The sequence below is a fragment of the Nyctibius grandis genome, chromosome 5 (genome assembly GCF_013368605.1).
Source record: "Nyctibius grandis isolate bNycGra1 chromosome 5, bNycGra1.pri, whole genome shotgun sequence".
NCBI lineage: Eukaryota > Metazoa > Chordata > Aves > Nyctibiiformes > Nyctibiidae > Nyctibius > Nyctibius grandis.
Window position 1 is genome coordinate 83,905,807 of NC_090662.1, and position 15,732 is coordinate 83,921,538.

General features: G+C 39.1%; 1 protein-coding gene across 1 annotated transcript in view; it reads left to right on the top strand.

Moving 5' to 3' along the window:
• The window catches only part of ITPR2 (inositol 1,4,5-trisphosphate receptor type 2), a 268,093-nt gene that overhangs the window by 180,037 nt on the left and 72,324 nt on the right, over nucleotides 1-15,732 (top strand). The window contains exons 38-43 of the mRNA XM_068402385.1: nucleotides 5,306-5,414; nucleotides 7,054-7,241; nucleotides 8,563-8,746; nucleotides 9,335-9,591; nucleotides 10,526-10,726; nucleotides 12,641-12,751. Of these exons, the coding sequence (XP_068258486.1) occupies nucleotides 5,306-5,414; nucleotides 7,054-7,241; nucleotides 8,563-8,746; nucleotides 9,335-9,591; nucleotides 10,526-10,726; nucleotides 12,641-12,751 (1,050 nt within the window). The remainder of the gene's footprint in view (nucleotides 1-5,305; nucleotides 5,415-7,053; nucleotides 7,242-8,562; nucleotides 8,747-9,334; nucleotides 9,592-10,525; nucleotides 10,727-12,640; nucleotides 12,752-15,732) is intronic.

A 15,732-nucleotide genomic window follows, 5' to 3' on the forward strand; every position in this document is an offset into this window, starting at 1 on the left:
TACTGTTACATAAAATAAAAATAAAATTCATAACCCACAAACCGAATAACCCAGCTGCTTCTACCTCTTTTCTAGTTGAATTTCTGTCTTCTGCTTCTCAGCAGTGTGTCTTACACCTTTGTCGACTGAAGTCATCCATTATCAGATTTCTCAGGTAGATAGTCAGAAACAGAGTTCATGTAGTTCATGTTTAGACTGATAAGCTCAGAAGATCGAAAGCCTTGAATTTCTGATGAGAAGGCATTTTTTATTCTCTAATCACTCTTGTGGAGGTTCTCCAAACCTAATCCAATTTGCCAGCATTCTTCTTGAATTGTGGACACCAACTTGTGATGCAGTATTCCTACAGGAACGTGCCCCTGCATGCCAAAATGATGATAGACTTACGAATCCTACGTAATAGCTCATTATCCTTTCCAGAATAGTGTGATTTTGGGAGTTGTCATTCCACTGATTTTTCTCCAAGACCTTCCATTCTTCCCCAGAGTCACGGCCTCCTAGAACAGAGTCCTCCATTTTTTGGTGTTCTGCATTTTATTGTTATTATGTCTATAACTAGATGTATGGAGGTTTGACCATAGTGAGGCTCATATTGTTTCCTTCTAGTCAGTTTAATAAATGATGCTTAAATTGTTATCGATGACTTGACCTCATCCCCTTTTCTTCTTGTGTCCTTCCTAAATGCTATTCATAATTATTTTCTGTATTCTTCCATTTCATTGGAAAAAAAGTCAGGCAGACAATAAATATTCCATGAGGTTGCCCATTGGAAGCCCATACACTCATTTATGATTTCTTGCTTTAAATTGTATGTTGAATTCTGTCAGTCACTTAGCTGTTAAGCCATTTGATAACTATCCTTGTGGGGTTACTTAATCAAAAATTTTGCCTTACAGGATACTGTCACACCACCAGTTTATCAAACGTTACCAGAGTGATATTTCCATTATTAACAAAACCAGAAGATAATCTTCAGAAGTTTGAGGTCTGTTTTTCCTAAACCCATATTTGGGCAATTATTACAACATGATGCCAGTATTATAACTGCCATTGGTTTATAGTAGCTTCCTTTAATTTTGTATTAATGGAGTTCAAAATCAGGCATTCCTTTGTTTTTCCTAGAATTGATATCAATCTCACTGCAGTGGGTTTGATATTAGTAAAAAGTATAAAAAGTACTCCTGTGTGCTTTTTAAAGAGTATCATTGCACCTTAGGTTTCTCCCAGTTCTCTGGGATTTTGTTTCTGTTCCGAACTTTCTGAAGACCTGCATTAGTAGACCGGAGATCCCAGGCAGTTCCTCTTTTGTACTTGGCTGCAAGTTATTCAAATCTGAAGTTTTAGCATGCCTAAATTCCATGCATCCTCCTGGACTAATACTGGAATATACTCACAACATCATCCACTGTAGCATGGAAATATTTATTGGACGTTCTGTGTTATCACTGATAACCTGAGCATTTCCACTTCATTATTTTAATGTAGAGTAAAAACCAGAAGAGATCAACAGATCATCTAGTTCAGCCTTCTGAACATCATAAATGCCATTCCAATTCCATAAGAAGTGTGCAAAGTTATAGAAGACGGGACAAATAATTTTTGGCAGTGTTATACAGTGAGCTGGTGCTGATGCACGATAAGCCACACGTACCTCTCTCAGCCGTTGCTTCCCCGCGTGGAATACCCCATCCTTATGTGGAACCAGCCTTTTGCAGGCTTGGAGAAGGAAAGTAAATAAGCCATTGTATTAAGGCATTTAAATCAAGTTTAAAGACCAACTAGTATAATGAAATACGGACTGAGAAAACGTAATTTGTTTGTGTCTACATGTTCCAATTGGAATAATTTTTCCCTATTGGAAACTTTTGTCTGTCAGTCCCTTGCTATTTAAAACTACAACAACAATAACCCGTTGTTGCTTTCTTGTGTCCTCGGTCTTTATCCTAGCTTTTGTTAGGGACAATACAGTGGCATTCATGGGTAACAATAAGACTGTTATGTTTCATTGTGTTTTTTTCAAAGCTATACAATGTTCTAGCCATTATAGAAGGGTTTCAGTCAGCTGACTGAAGTTTACATGCCACTTCCATACCCTAATAAGAGCTGTAAAAGAAAGTGTATTGTAGCCAGCAGAAGAGAGATTCAGCTTGAAAGGTCGGGACTTCTGCCACATGTAGAAACCTAGTTGGGGAAGATAGCACTGTGCTGCCTAGTGTGCTTTTATTTTTGGCCTCTGCTTCAGTAATGTGAGTGGCAGTAATACTTGCTTCAAACTGCTTATTCATGCTACTGCTGTGATCATTTACTTTTGGGGTATATTAATTTTGTGGCTGTACTAAGTTAGGAAACCGTTTACAAGGACATCAGTGGCATGGCTGTCTTGCTTGCCCTGGCAGCAGTTTGTCTTGTCTGCATGATGGGGCTGTTCTTGATGATGTTTTTTGGTATTCTCATAAGAGCATACCCAGAAACCTACACCAGCAGGATCGGTGCTTTTTCTGGGAGCAGGGTCTTTCAGCATTTTCTAGCATGGTGCCTCACACAGTTACATGCTGGAGGTGACAGGCATTTCTGGTCCATTGCGTGAGCATTTGCACATTTCTCAGCTCCGGTTCATTCTGCTGGGCTCTTCCGCTCTTTGTAGTGGCAGCTGATTTCACAAGACTCAGGGAAGTCTTGTGGCTGCCCAAGGTCATCACAAAGAGGATGAAGATCCTGAGCTTGCAAATGTGTGGGCTGAGCCTGAGGGCATGTTTTTGGCACAGCTGTCAGGCAAAGCAGAGGTTCTACCACGTTCCTACTTTTCAAACACAATGTCCTTGACTTTTGACACTTTAGTTTCTGAGAACCGTCAGTGTTGTCTGGATTCGTGGGAGGCTGAGAGAGGAAGTGAGAGAGAGGAGGAATTAAGACTTGCTTCTTGGGACAAGAAGTGAAGTCCATGCCTTAGTTTTAGTTTGGATATGGGTGGAGCAGGATTCCCCTTTCCATAGCCAGCTGGAGAAGCATCGTCATATCACTGTTCCTTCTGGTGTCTTTGAAGGTAGGAGGGCAGGAAGAAGATCTGAGATGTGCCAACGGTTACTCGCTTCCAAGCAATAAGACCCAAGTGCTAAATCATTTGGTTTATTAGTTGAATGCTATTTCATGGTCTTAAGCGTTCGTCCTGATAAAATAAAGGCTGTTTTGATTGAACAATAAAGCTTGTGACTACGGGTATTGTTCTTACCTATATATAGGTGGCTTTTGGTGTTTCTTCCCATGACTGTACTGTGACTGTTTATATAATTTACCATGGTGCTCTGTTAGTCATCAACAGACTGCATAGATTGCTGGTTGAGGATGGTGCCTCAGACTGAGTGTTAATCAAGTGATACAGCAAATGCCAACCTTTCTGATTTAAAGATCTTGTCTCAATACAGTGCCCATACTGGATCGGGTCCTACTCTGGGGTTAAGAAGGGTTTCTGCTCTGTGATCCTATTTGTGTGATACGATTTTATGATTCTGCAATATATATGCCTGAGAGAGTTTGAAAAGGGACTTTATCCTGGTTCTTAGTCCGTATTTCTCAGTTCTGGTGGGAACTTTTTCGTCTTCAATAATGCATTTGGCTTCTTCAGGAGAAGTGGAAAATGAGGTTCACTTTCCTCTTAAGACTCTGGAGTCTGGTCACAGCTAGAGACAGGATGTTGAGTAGGAGGAGCTGGTGCCCTTAGCCATCTCAGAATCTCTTATGAGCTTGCTTAGCATACCTTGTCCATGCATGCAGGGTTAAACTAGGCTGGGAAGGAATCTCTCTCTGTGTGAGGTCCTCAGACTTCTGGTTCTTTGTCTTCCTTGGTAGCATAGGGCACGCTGGCTGAAGCTTACCTGGAAAATCCACTTAATAAATTCCCTGGCACCACAGATGTGTAGGTGATGCTTTTTATTTTTCTTGCAGCCAATCGTATTTATGGCTTTTGATATTTTACTGTAGGCCTTGCACTTTCCTTGGCCGTTTGAAGGAACTCTGTATAGACTATTATCAAATGAAAACATCAAAATGTGAGAACTGGGAAAGAATGGCTGTTTTGTGTTAGGCTACACATACAGAATACTGCATTCTGGCTCTTATTTGAGGTGGACAAGCCCATTGTCCTTGAGAGCCATGAAGTAGTGAAGCCCCACCATGGCATGTGGTTGCTCTTGGAAATATTGCTAAGTTAACAGAGAAGTGAGAGTGTGAGTAGTGCTTCTTGAGGTGTTTCTGGGACTTGCTTTCCCACTCCTTGCTGTCTGTGGTGACCACAGACATGTTTTGATTGAAAAGTTGACTGCTGCACTAATGTGCAGGCACTGGTGAGCTGGTAAGTACTGAGACTGCTTCTGGTGCACGTATTTTTCAGAACTGTTTTTTATTAAAACCAGTAAGTGAGTAGAAGTAAGGAAGAAGTTGTCTCATTTTACTGCCAAGCTGTTGAAATGAACAATTTTTCCCCTTCTATGGTAATCATCAGAGACTTTGCCATACTTTTGTCTTTATAAAATCTTAGGTTACACATACACCTACGGTGGTTGTGTCACCTACTGCCTCTGTAAAGCTGAGTGTTGACTGCAGGTGTTCCCAGGAGACTGAAGGCAAAATAAAAATGCCAAGTAATTGGTACCTCCACTCTTAATTCAGTGTGTCTTGTGTTGCAGAACATACGCAAAATGAAAGGGAAGATCTTTGGAGAGCTGCATGCAAATTTTGACTGGTTGTGTTTTTGGAAGTAAAGGAACAAGGAGATACAGAGAATGCTTTTTAAGCTAGTCTGTCAAATGTCATATCTCTGTTTTAATATTTCATGTGATATGGCTTCTTTCAGATGATCAGCTGGATTATCTGAGATCAGAGAAAAGGGAGTGATACTACTCAGCTGCAGAAAATAGGAAGACAGTACTGCCATAGCAGGGTAGGGCACAGACACACTGACTGCAAAGCTGCAAAGCGTTGGCTCTTTGTAGAATTTGTTTCAATATACACATCTTAGAGATAGCTAGTAGAAATTACTGAGGTGGAGGTCGTTGATTTATAATCAGTAAGTTTAAATGAAACTTCAAAGAAAGTTTATACAACAGTATTTTAGAATTCTTCCCATGAGATTTGCTAGATAAGACCATTAGATGTTTGTTTTCTGGACAACTTTGCTTGCTATTTGTTTGCTTGCTAATTATAATGGAAAGACCTAATAAATTATGTATCTATGTTAAATAGCTTGCTTTTCAAACAAAGGAAATTGGCCACAACTCTAATTTCTTCTATTTTTATCTTTTTCTTAAAGGGCAACACTTTAAGGAAAATACTCCTATATCGCTACTTTAAAGGAGAGTATGGAAGTGGTATGAATGGGCCTCTGTCTGCCAGCTACAGCAAAACCGCACAAGTGGGAGGTAAATCAACACAGATCGTTTAAAGAGCACAAAATTAGCAGCACCATTTTTTCTAATAGGCACATTGGAAGTGCTCCAGGAATTCAGTTGGTAAATAAGTCAAACATGATCTGTAACCAGTTAGAAGAGAGGTAGTATCGGACTTTTCTTATTTTTAAGTTACATGCACTTGTCTCAGATGGCTGGTGTGCATTTGGTGGTACTGAAGTAGGGACTTTCCCCATGCCCCCCAATCAATCGTTCAAATAAATTCCAATTGGTAATGCCATTTTAATTTGCCAGTAAATCCACACCCAAAAATTCAGCAAAGCAAAAAAGATTTGAACAAAGATGTTGCTGTTTCTGGAAACTAAAAAATGTTCTGAAATTCCAGGTCCTTGATACATGAAAAAAATAAGATATAAGGAAGAACTTCCGACAAAGATACTGGTTAGGCAATGGAGCAGATTTCCCTGAGAGACTGCAGAATGTGTCAGTTCTTGTTACAACTTAAGTGGACAAGACTCTGATGAACCTGCTCTGACTACTGTGAGCAGGAAGTTTGAGTAGGTGGTCTCTGTAGGTCCCTTATAACCTTTTTTTTTGTATGATTCTGTTATAGAAGCCACAGGAAGTTACTGTAGGGTGGTTTCTAAGAAAACCCAAAATAATGTATGTCATAGGAAATGAGGCAGAAGCTAGCTATAGAGCCAGATGAAAATACTTGCTGTTGCATTTTCAGCATGTATTAAAGGCATGCCCAGATTTGTGGGCATTTCCAAATGTTACCCAGCTGATCCTCCTTGACTATTTCAGTGTAGGCACTGGAAATGTTTACAGTCTTAATATCCTGTACAACAAATTTTGCACACTAACAAACAGGAGAGTACAGATATGCTGGTTTTTTAGTTCTCTCTCTGAAAAGTGTGTGTGTATGGCTTCATCACAAAGTGAACCATTTTAATTAGTTAAAGCAGTACTGACTGACTAAAGCAGTACTGTATTTTTCCTAATGATGTAGATGCAGTTATATCTCTATAAAAGTAAGCATAGCAGGAAAGATGATAATCTGTGATGATAAAAGATAGTTGATTTAATGCGCTGATACAATTTAAGAAAATTTCTTAAAACCACACATTTACGTTGGATTAACTCAAGTTTCTGTTCTTAAAGGATATCATCGTGATGTTAATGATCCAGGAGTTACATTGACAACAGCATATAGCTGGAGGTCATACCTGTAACCAGAGTGGATTTACCAGTACACAATCTTTGTATAGATTAGGCCTGAGATTGAAAAGCAGATTTAGAAGTTGTCTCAGAGCACTGACCATACACACAGTTTAGCGTATGCAGCAGTGGAATTAAAAAAGGGGTTCGGTGGACAAGTCAGTGTCATTTCCAACTTCTTTATTGTCTGAATATCATGATGGAACAAAGGTTCGGGGTTTTGTTTTATTTCTTATTCTTAGAGCCCAACATTGCAGTTTCACACAAAAATCTTTTTGTATCAAGGGGAATTTTGCCTGAAACAGAATTTCAAAATTAAATTTATTACATTGCTGCTGTGTACTTAAGTCAAATTATTGTTACGAATAGATTCATTTTCATATACATATGTGAAACAAACATGAATGGTATGTATTTGTCTAATTTGCAGGTGGATTTTCAGGACAAGACTCAGATAAGTCTGGGGTAACCATGTTTGATATTCAGTGCCTTCTGGATAAAGAAGGTGCGTCAGAACTAGTCATAGATGTTATAGTAAACACCAAAAACGACAGAATTTTCTCGGAAGGCATTTTGCTTGGTATTGCATTGCTTGAAGGTGGAAATACGCAAACACAGGTACTTATTTAATTTACTTATTCACATACTGATTTCCAAATGCATGTAGTCCAGACACAAATAAAAAAAACATTTTTATTGTGAGTTCTCTGAAAAGTTTAGCACTATAATATGTATTGCTATAATACAAATGTAAATATGCTCTGTTATTATGCCATATCTCATAGTGTAGACTCTTCAATAGAAGAAAACATTTTTCAACTGTCCCTTTCTGTGTAGCGCAGTGCTTCTTTTAATCTGGTCTTTGCCATACGAGCATTATCTTCAGTTGTTGCATATGTGTCTTTGTAAAATTAAAAATTACAATACTTTCAAGTTTATGATAGCAAGAAAAATAAGTTGTTTTCTGTAAACTTTTAGGGACATCTATGAAAATCTCCAAAGAGTGAAAAACTGTCCATTTGAGAAGACCAATATCCCATTCTGTAGAAAATAACTACTTTAAACTACAGATTCTAGTTCTTGTGAATGATATCCCTCTTATCCAACTTTAGCCAAAGAAGATGATTGTTTATTCATACTCTGTGATCAGCAGAGTTATCATAAGAGAGGAAAGATGGTACGAGTCACTCCCTGCATTTCCCCATGTCTCATCATTGCCCGTGAAGGGAGCCTAAATAACCAGCTCATTGCAAGACTATAAAAGTTAAATGAGAGGAATTGCTTCTTGTATCTTTATTCTGTAAAAAAGATAATATAATCTGTGACCCTTAGAGAGTGTCCAGAAAATGTTAAAAGAGTGAGATTTTGTTGCAGCTTTCTAAAATAAATTGTTAGGGGCTGTAAAAGGCTTTTACTTTAAGATGGAGTTTGCAAACTCTTGAAAATGGTACTCAGCCTGCTTGGCAGTAATACTGAGGGACTGGACTTAATAACCTAAAATATTAATTTCAATTCTGTGTGAAGTACAAAGAATGTATATCATCTAAGCTATAATATTACACATTGGATGTTTAATGCGTCCTCTTGTTGTTACATAATAACAATTACTTTTCACTATTATTTTAGATGGACTATTATAGCTCTAGAATGCCTGGAGAAATGGAGAGTGTCACAAAGTAATTTAACTTCAGGTATAATATTGTGACATTTTAAAGATTGCAAATAGCAGTGTTCACCATTTTATCCAAATTTAAAAATGTTATCATCAATCTTCGTTACCAGCTTCATATATCACTTTGTGAAAGAACTGGTCAGGCAGTGGCCAACATTTGTTCTGTGTAAGTGAAGTAATTATTTATCATTTGTTTCACAAAAATAGTGTATTTTTGTATTTCTTATTCCTTAGAAGATTGATATCTAAGGAATATCTTTTTTGCAGTATTCGACTTACCAGCAATTGAAGGAGCAAAAAAAGTCAGAAAAATTCTTTAAAGTCCTGTATGACCGCATGAAAGCTGCTCAGCAGGAGATACGATCGACAGTGACAGTGAACACTATTGATTTGGGGAGCAAAAAGAAAGATGATGATAGTGACCTGACCATATCCGTTCCCAAAAAGAGAGGTAAGGAGGCACCCATGTAAAAGAGGGAAGAAGTGCGTTATATTCAAACCACGTGTACTGCAGCATGATACTATGCTGTGTTGATCAATAAGCTTTAATAGTAATCATTGCTAATTCGCATTGTTTGCCTGTTTTTCTCTAAATTATAGGCCATCTCTTGAGATGGTTACAGGGAATTAGCTATAATGAAATCAGTGAAGCTGCGCCAGTTTACACCAGTAGAAGATATAGACCCGTATTTTTAGAGCAGCAGAGGCTGCTGCTAAGGGAACTATTTCACAAGAGCAAGCACAGGGACTGATTTCCCACCCTGTGGTCCTTCCATTGTTCTCATCATTTATTGTATATGGGAGAGAAATAGTAGGGCTTTTTGTTTTAATGTTCTTTTTCACTCTGGTTTGTGGTTTATTTGGAACATGCTATCCCTGCATGAATATTGCTTTGATATTCTTTGTAAGTTGCCTAGAAGTCTTTGAAAAGTTACGCAGCAACAAAGAAAAAGTTGCATTCATTATTATTGTTTTCTTATTGTTTAATCAAATGAGGAGAGAGAGTTTCAAAAATGAAGGCAAATTATCTTCTTTTCAGTAAAGGATTCAACTCTGCATCTGAAAGAGGGTATGAAAGGACAATTAACAGAAGCATCTTCTGCAACATCCAAGGCTTATTCTGTGTATAGAAGAGAAATGGACCCAGAAATAGATCTTATGGGCTCAGGAACAGATGCCGCAAATGCAGAAGAGAAGTCCACAGAAGAAGCAATCATGAGCCCTGCCATTGCAATCATGCAGCCAATATTGAGATTTCTTCAGCTGCTGTGTGAGAACCACAACCGAGAGCTCCAGGTAAAGTGTTTTTGTGCTGGAGGGCAAAAGAAGTATTACAAGAGCTGGAACTTCATAAGGGAAGAAAAACATGCCTGTGCCTGACTCCTGTTGCAGAATAGGGGTGTCTAAAATATTGTGTTCTTTTGGTCCGAGGGATAAAATAACCCTTTTCAAGAATGATTTGCATGCTCTATTTGAACTCATGTTTATGTCTTCAGAATTGCTTGGAAACTGCAGCATAGCCATATGGAATTGAGAAGTGTCTAAATGTCCCTGTTAGTATGGTTTCTGTGAAAAATGGTGGATCGCTTACCACAGGCTTGAAGACCGCAGGAAGTTTCAGGGCAAAGTTTGGGTACTACTCTTTTCCCTAGGTATTATGATTGAAGGCTTTAAGATGCTACATGTGACCCTGCTATCAGTTCCTCTGGTAGAAATTACTGTCCCCATAGCAACCTTTGCAAAATGAATTTTCTGCAAATATACCTCATTGCTGTGTCCAGAAGTCTCCTTTAAAGCAGTTGTTTTGGGGGTCGTTTGAACTAAGCTACCGTCTGTGCTGACACTGCCAAGGAGCAGTCGTAATTGTGCTACTATACCTGCTCAGCTGTGGGGCAAGAAGCTTGCAAGAGAAGAGTCGTAATAAAAAGATGGATGGGGGGTATATGCAGGACATATATGACATTTAAAACCAGTGCAGATGTTTGCAAAGTTCACTTTCCTAAGCCCTTCTTTCTCTACTGACTTAATCAGATAGTGGTTTTCAACTGCTGCACTAAGGCATAATATATTTTCTGCAGTGTAGTGTACTTCAGTACCTAAGGTACAGTGGTCATATGGTCATAAATTGTTCCATTTAATATTTTCATGAAAAAGACTGTGTGTTTGACTTGACTCTAACTCTCTTGGGTTTTTGTTGGTTTTTTTGGTGTTCCTTTTCTCCATCCACCAGAATTTTCTGAGACATCAGAACAATAAAACAAATTACAACCTTGTTTGTGAGACCCTTCAGTTTTTGGACTGTATCTGTGGAAGCACGACAGGTGGACTGGGCTTATTGGGGCTTTACATCAATGAGAGGAACGTGGCTCTTGTGAACCAGACGCTGGAAAGCTTGACTGAATATTGCCAGGGTCCATGCCATGAAAATCAGGTAGGGCTCAAATAACTTGTGGATGCAGAAGAATATACATGATGTATAGTATCTGTGTGCTTATCATAAACTTTTCAGTGTTCTTAACAACATAAATTCACTTGTAGTTTCTATGGCTAGGCTTAACACGTTTCAAGCTTTCGTAAGACCTGAGCAATCCTCTTAAGTCAGAACTCAATATAGTTTTTCCTGTAGTACCTCTGCTTACATGCAGTTTCCAGTCCTTTTGGAGAGAGTTTAATGTCTTATGTCAGTAGGTCCATGGCTTAAACCTCACTTTGTGAGACTGGATTTCGAGTCACAATTGTGGAAGTACATTGCATACATAATCTTCTTTTTTCATTTTCATACATTTTGCCTTTGCTGGTGCTTGTGTAAGTTGCTAACATTTACTTTCCTTAATTCATATAACTACCACAAAGTTTAACTTACTATCCTGCTATACTACCTATCTGCATCTTTAATTATGATATCAGTAGTGAAATGGATTAGACTAAAGATCATGCTTCTAATCTTCTGTGCCTTGCTTGATGCAGTCTTTTTAAGTCATATAGCTGTGACTTTTGGTAGATGTCTCTTTAGTGCCATGCTGATACAGTATAGAAAGGTAAAGAATGTAGTTACACGCTGCTATATTTGATCTGAAGAGAACTGTAGTAAAGTTGTCACAGTGGATGAAATTTCAGAATTTTTACTATGGATTAAGCAATGGGAAAATTTTGGTAGGTGACATTACAGAGGCTATCCTTGGTACTAGGAGTAGCTGAAAAAATACGTTCAGTATTAATGCTACTTCATTAACATGCACAAATGAAGCAGAGTGCTTCTGTTGCCATTGCTGGTAATGAACAGCCTTTATTTAATACTTTAAAACAAACAAACAAAAATCCTGTAGTGGACTAAATTTTAAACAGTCCTGTAGTGGATGGGACAAAAATCTGTAAAAAAAGAATCATTACAGGACTGAAGGTGGAAGGAAAAAAAAAAAAATCTATGTTTCAAGTTAACTTATTCTCCAGCAAATGTACTTGAGGAACACTGATAGTGGAAGGGAATTATTAGTTACACTTAATTACATAGACGTACTTGCTGGGAAGTCACTCAGGATTTGAGTTATGCTTGTTTACATGAACTTCAAGTCTGATTCAGTGTATTTCAGAGTCAAATGCTCCACACTCTCATTTTCATTTTTTCCCCCGTCTCTGTCTTTCTGGAAAACTTTTCCTATCCTATTGTCCTATAAACCTGTTAGGAAAAAATATAATAGGCTTGTATAGCTGACACTTACTTACAAGGCTTAGAAGGTCTGGGACTCCAGCCGTAAAAGCGTTTGGGAAGGACCACTGGTCATAGTTACAGTTTTGAATTCCGTGGCCAGAAATGTCCTTCTATGCAGGACGTGTCCAGATGCATGTAGAAAACCTTAATCTTTGCAAACAATTCATGCTATAACAACAGTATTAATGCTGTTTTGCAAATTAGGAATTGCAATTTAAGAATCTGAGTCTGCAAATTTGATTGTGCCTACATACAAGCATGTCTCTGCACGTGTGTTCAGTTGAATGTGGCAGTGCTCCTGTGGGCCACTTGGTGCAAAACCCTGCACGATTCACTGCAAGCATGTTTTACCTTCACCACCTTTTTTCCAGTTGTGTACTTCACTACTGGCAGTGTTGGAGTTAGTTCTGTACTATACAAGTCTCCCCAGCACCTCTTGTGGCATGTTTTCAGGTTGCTTTGCTTTGGCTGGGAGGTTCATTGCTGTTACAAGGTCTTTCAAGTTCTCGGTCCTTGTTTTGGAAATGTGCTGATGTGCGTATTGTCTCCCTCCCTCTGCCTGTCCTGTGTCCATCTTTTTCCTCCTCCTTCCCTCCCTCTTCCCCCTGGCCCTGACTCCCTTCTCTTATTTTGCAGACTTGCATAGCCACCCATGAATCTAATGGGATTGATATTATAATTGCACTCATCTTGAATGACATAAACCCTCTTGGTAAATACTGCATGGACTTGGTGCTTCAGCTAAAGGTACAGTAAATGTAAATTTGTTTATTTAAATTTGAGTAATAGTAGAAGACATACCTATGCAAGAGCTCTAGGCAGCCTGACATTTACTTAATCTTACCATGGCATAATATACTCCGCAGCCTTTGAAAACAAACGTTGCAAATGAATTCAGCTCAGCTTCTGAATCCTTATCAGGCCCTCTACCACAGGCCTTTTGACCCACTGTTGTGTTTGGGAGTATGGCCTCAGCTTTTTTTTAAAGAAATGCTATCAAACAGACATGATATAGCTAGCATGAAGAGTCTATATTGTGGGCATAAAATCTCACAGGACTGATAAATAACACTGTAGAGGCATGTAACAAATCACCATTCTCTGTTTATACTGAACTCTTAAAAAATTACTTGAGAAGGAGATGTTGTGCAAAAAAGAGTAATGTATCAGATGACCTGTAATGTGATATAAAGTTGAAAATAAGGTTAAAGTAAATTGTATTTTATTTCCCTTTTCAGTGTCCTCTGTGAGGGAGGACAAAGCATAGAGTGGGAGGGCGAAGAGTAGAGGGAGAGGGCTTGTAATTTTGTTTTGTGTTCTCTGGAGAGCTGGATAGGCTCGTAGGTAAATTTCTCTGGTCTGTGTGCCATTGCATGCAGAGGGGAGCTCTGCAGCTCTACTGTCTGCCAAGCAGGGTAGAACTTGTGCAGGAGGAGCCTTGGGTTACTGCCTTTTCTTGCCTTCCAGATGAAGTATTTCCATTGTGGATGGTTTCTTTCCTCCCCAAAACCAGCAAATACTGTGTGGTGGCTGCATTGCATCATATTGGCAACATTATGGATGTCTAATAAAATAATTAATCTAGCTATATATCATGTACAATGAAAAATTGAATCAACAGTGCTTTACACATGATTTTAATAACTGTGATTACATTTTTGAATGGCACTGTAATTCAGGCCCCCCTCAAGCAAAACACTTCAGCAGACATTTAACTTTGAACAGGCAGACAATTCGTTTGAAGTCCAGATTTCAATCCCTGTAAAAACCTAGCTACAGTAACTCTAGTGCCATTTTGATTTGCCATTGTCATGAAGCTGGCAAATGTTTGTAGACCATCTTTTCTATGTAATAACAAAAAATGGATTTTGGTGATAGTGCTGCAAGGACCAGTTTGGCCCTGTTCATAGGAGACTATATATGCCTTACTTTTACTTACTTAGCAAAAATTGTGATGAGTGATACCCAAGGTTCACACTGTGGAAATGACTCTGATTTTACAGAGTCGCAGAGTCATTTGGGTTAGAAGGGACATCTTGAGGTCATCTTGTCCAACCCCCTGCTCAAGCAGGGTCAGCTAGAACAGGTTTCCCAGGACAGTGTCCAGTTGAGTATCTCCACAGTTGGAGACTCCACAACCTGTCTGGGCAACCTGTTCCAGTGTTTGATCACTCTCACAGTAAAAAAGTGTTTTATTGTGTTTAGATGGAATTTAATGTGTGTCTTAATTTGTGTACATTGCCTCTTGTCCTTTCACTGGGCACTGCTTAGAGGAGTCTGGCTCCCTCTTCTTCATTCCCTCCCATCACATATTTATACACATCGATAAGATCCCTCTGAGCTCTCCTCCAGGCTGAACAGTCCCAGCTCTCAGCCACTCCTTATACGAAAAATTCTCCATTCCCTTAATCATCTTTGTGGCTTTTTGCTGGACTTGTTCCAGTAAGTCCATATCTTTCTTGTACTGGGGAGCCCAGAACTGGAGACAGTGCTGGGTTAGGTGTGATGTCAAGAATTTGATCCAAATTAAGAAGTTCCTGGTTTTTGTTTTGAGTGGCAACGCATAAAAATAATATAGCACTGAGTTTACCAGGTAATGTTTAACATTGACAATCTGACAGTGTTCATAGGCAACTCTGAAGTTGCAAATACATAAATTTTGCAGTGAAAATACAGAATGCAAAGTATATAGGCACAGACACTTACACATACAAACAAGCTCAGACACTGTTTTCAGGGAACATTATATGTTGAACTCATACCCTCCAAACAAAGCAAAGGCAATGTGGAATTACATTTTCCCATGCCATCTTAATTTAGCTTGTTTTGCACATAGTTTGTGATGTGGTATTTAATTACATCTTCATGGATTATATTTTCCAATGGACTCCTGAATCATTTAGCGAGCAGGGTAGACAGTGTTCACTGAGTGCACGGATGGCCAATGTTCTGTTCTGCCTCTTGTTATTTTGAGTATGACCCCCTGGCCTTCCTTACTGACTAGTATTTTTTGACTTTTCTCCTAGGACCTTACTCTGCTGCATCTAGTTGCTTCACACATTAATTTATTTTTCCAAAATTCTTATAAGGAGATGAGACCAGAACCCAGCTAAAGAGAAATGAAGGCCAGAAGTACTTTGGGCTGTCCTGTTTGTAGCACCTGGGAACTGATTTTTCGCAGTACTAATGTGTTATGAAGAACTTTATACTGTGTCTTCCAAGTAATGGGCTTCTTTTCCTCACTGATATCTGGGAATGGAAATCAGGTCCTAGGGTCTCAAAGCAAGCAGAAAATGAGGAACAAGTAGTCAAATGAGCATCTCAATGTCAGGTGCAAGTGATCAGAGAGAAAAAAAAACTGGAGGATATGCCTGCCTGCTGTAATTCTAGGCTATGGCATGCCACTTCTGCTGAGTCAGTAGCAAGAAGGTGGCTGTTGATGACACAAAGTCCTACCTGCAGGCTTCTCTCCATACCCCGGGTTGTCTGCACTGGGAAATAGCTTCAAAGTCTTCCTCACCCGTGAGTGAGTAGACTGGTGCCTTCCTCCACTGTTTCCTCCCCTTCCTTCTCAAGCTACCTCACAGCCTGTCTTACCCCCTTCACTCTTCCTTAGTTTGAGATCCTACCGATGCTACCACAACTGACTTGGTCACCATTGTAAGGGAAAACTGCAGCAGAAAAAGAAGCATCCAGTGCCTCAGAGCAGCACCCTATCAGGTGCCTTA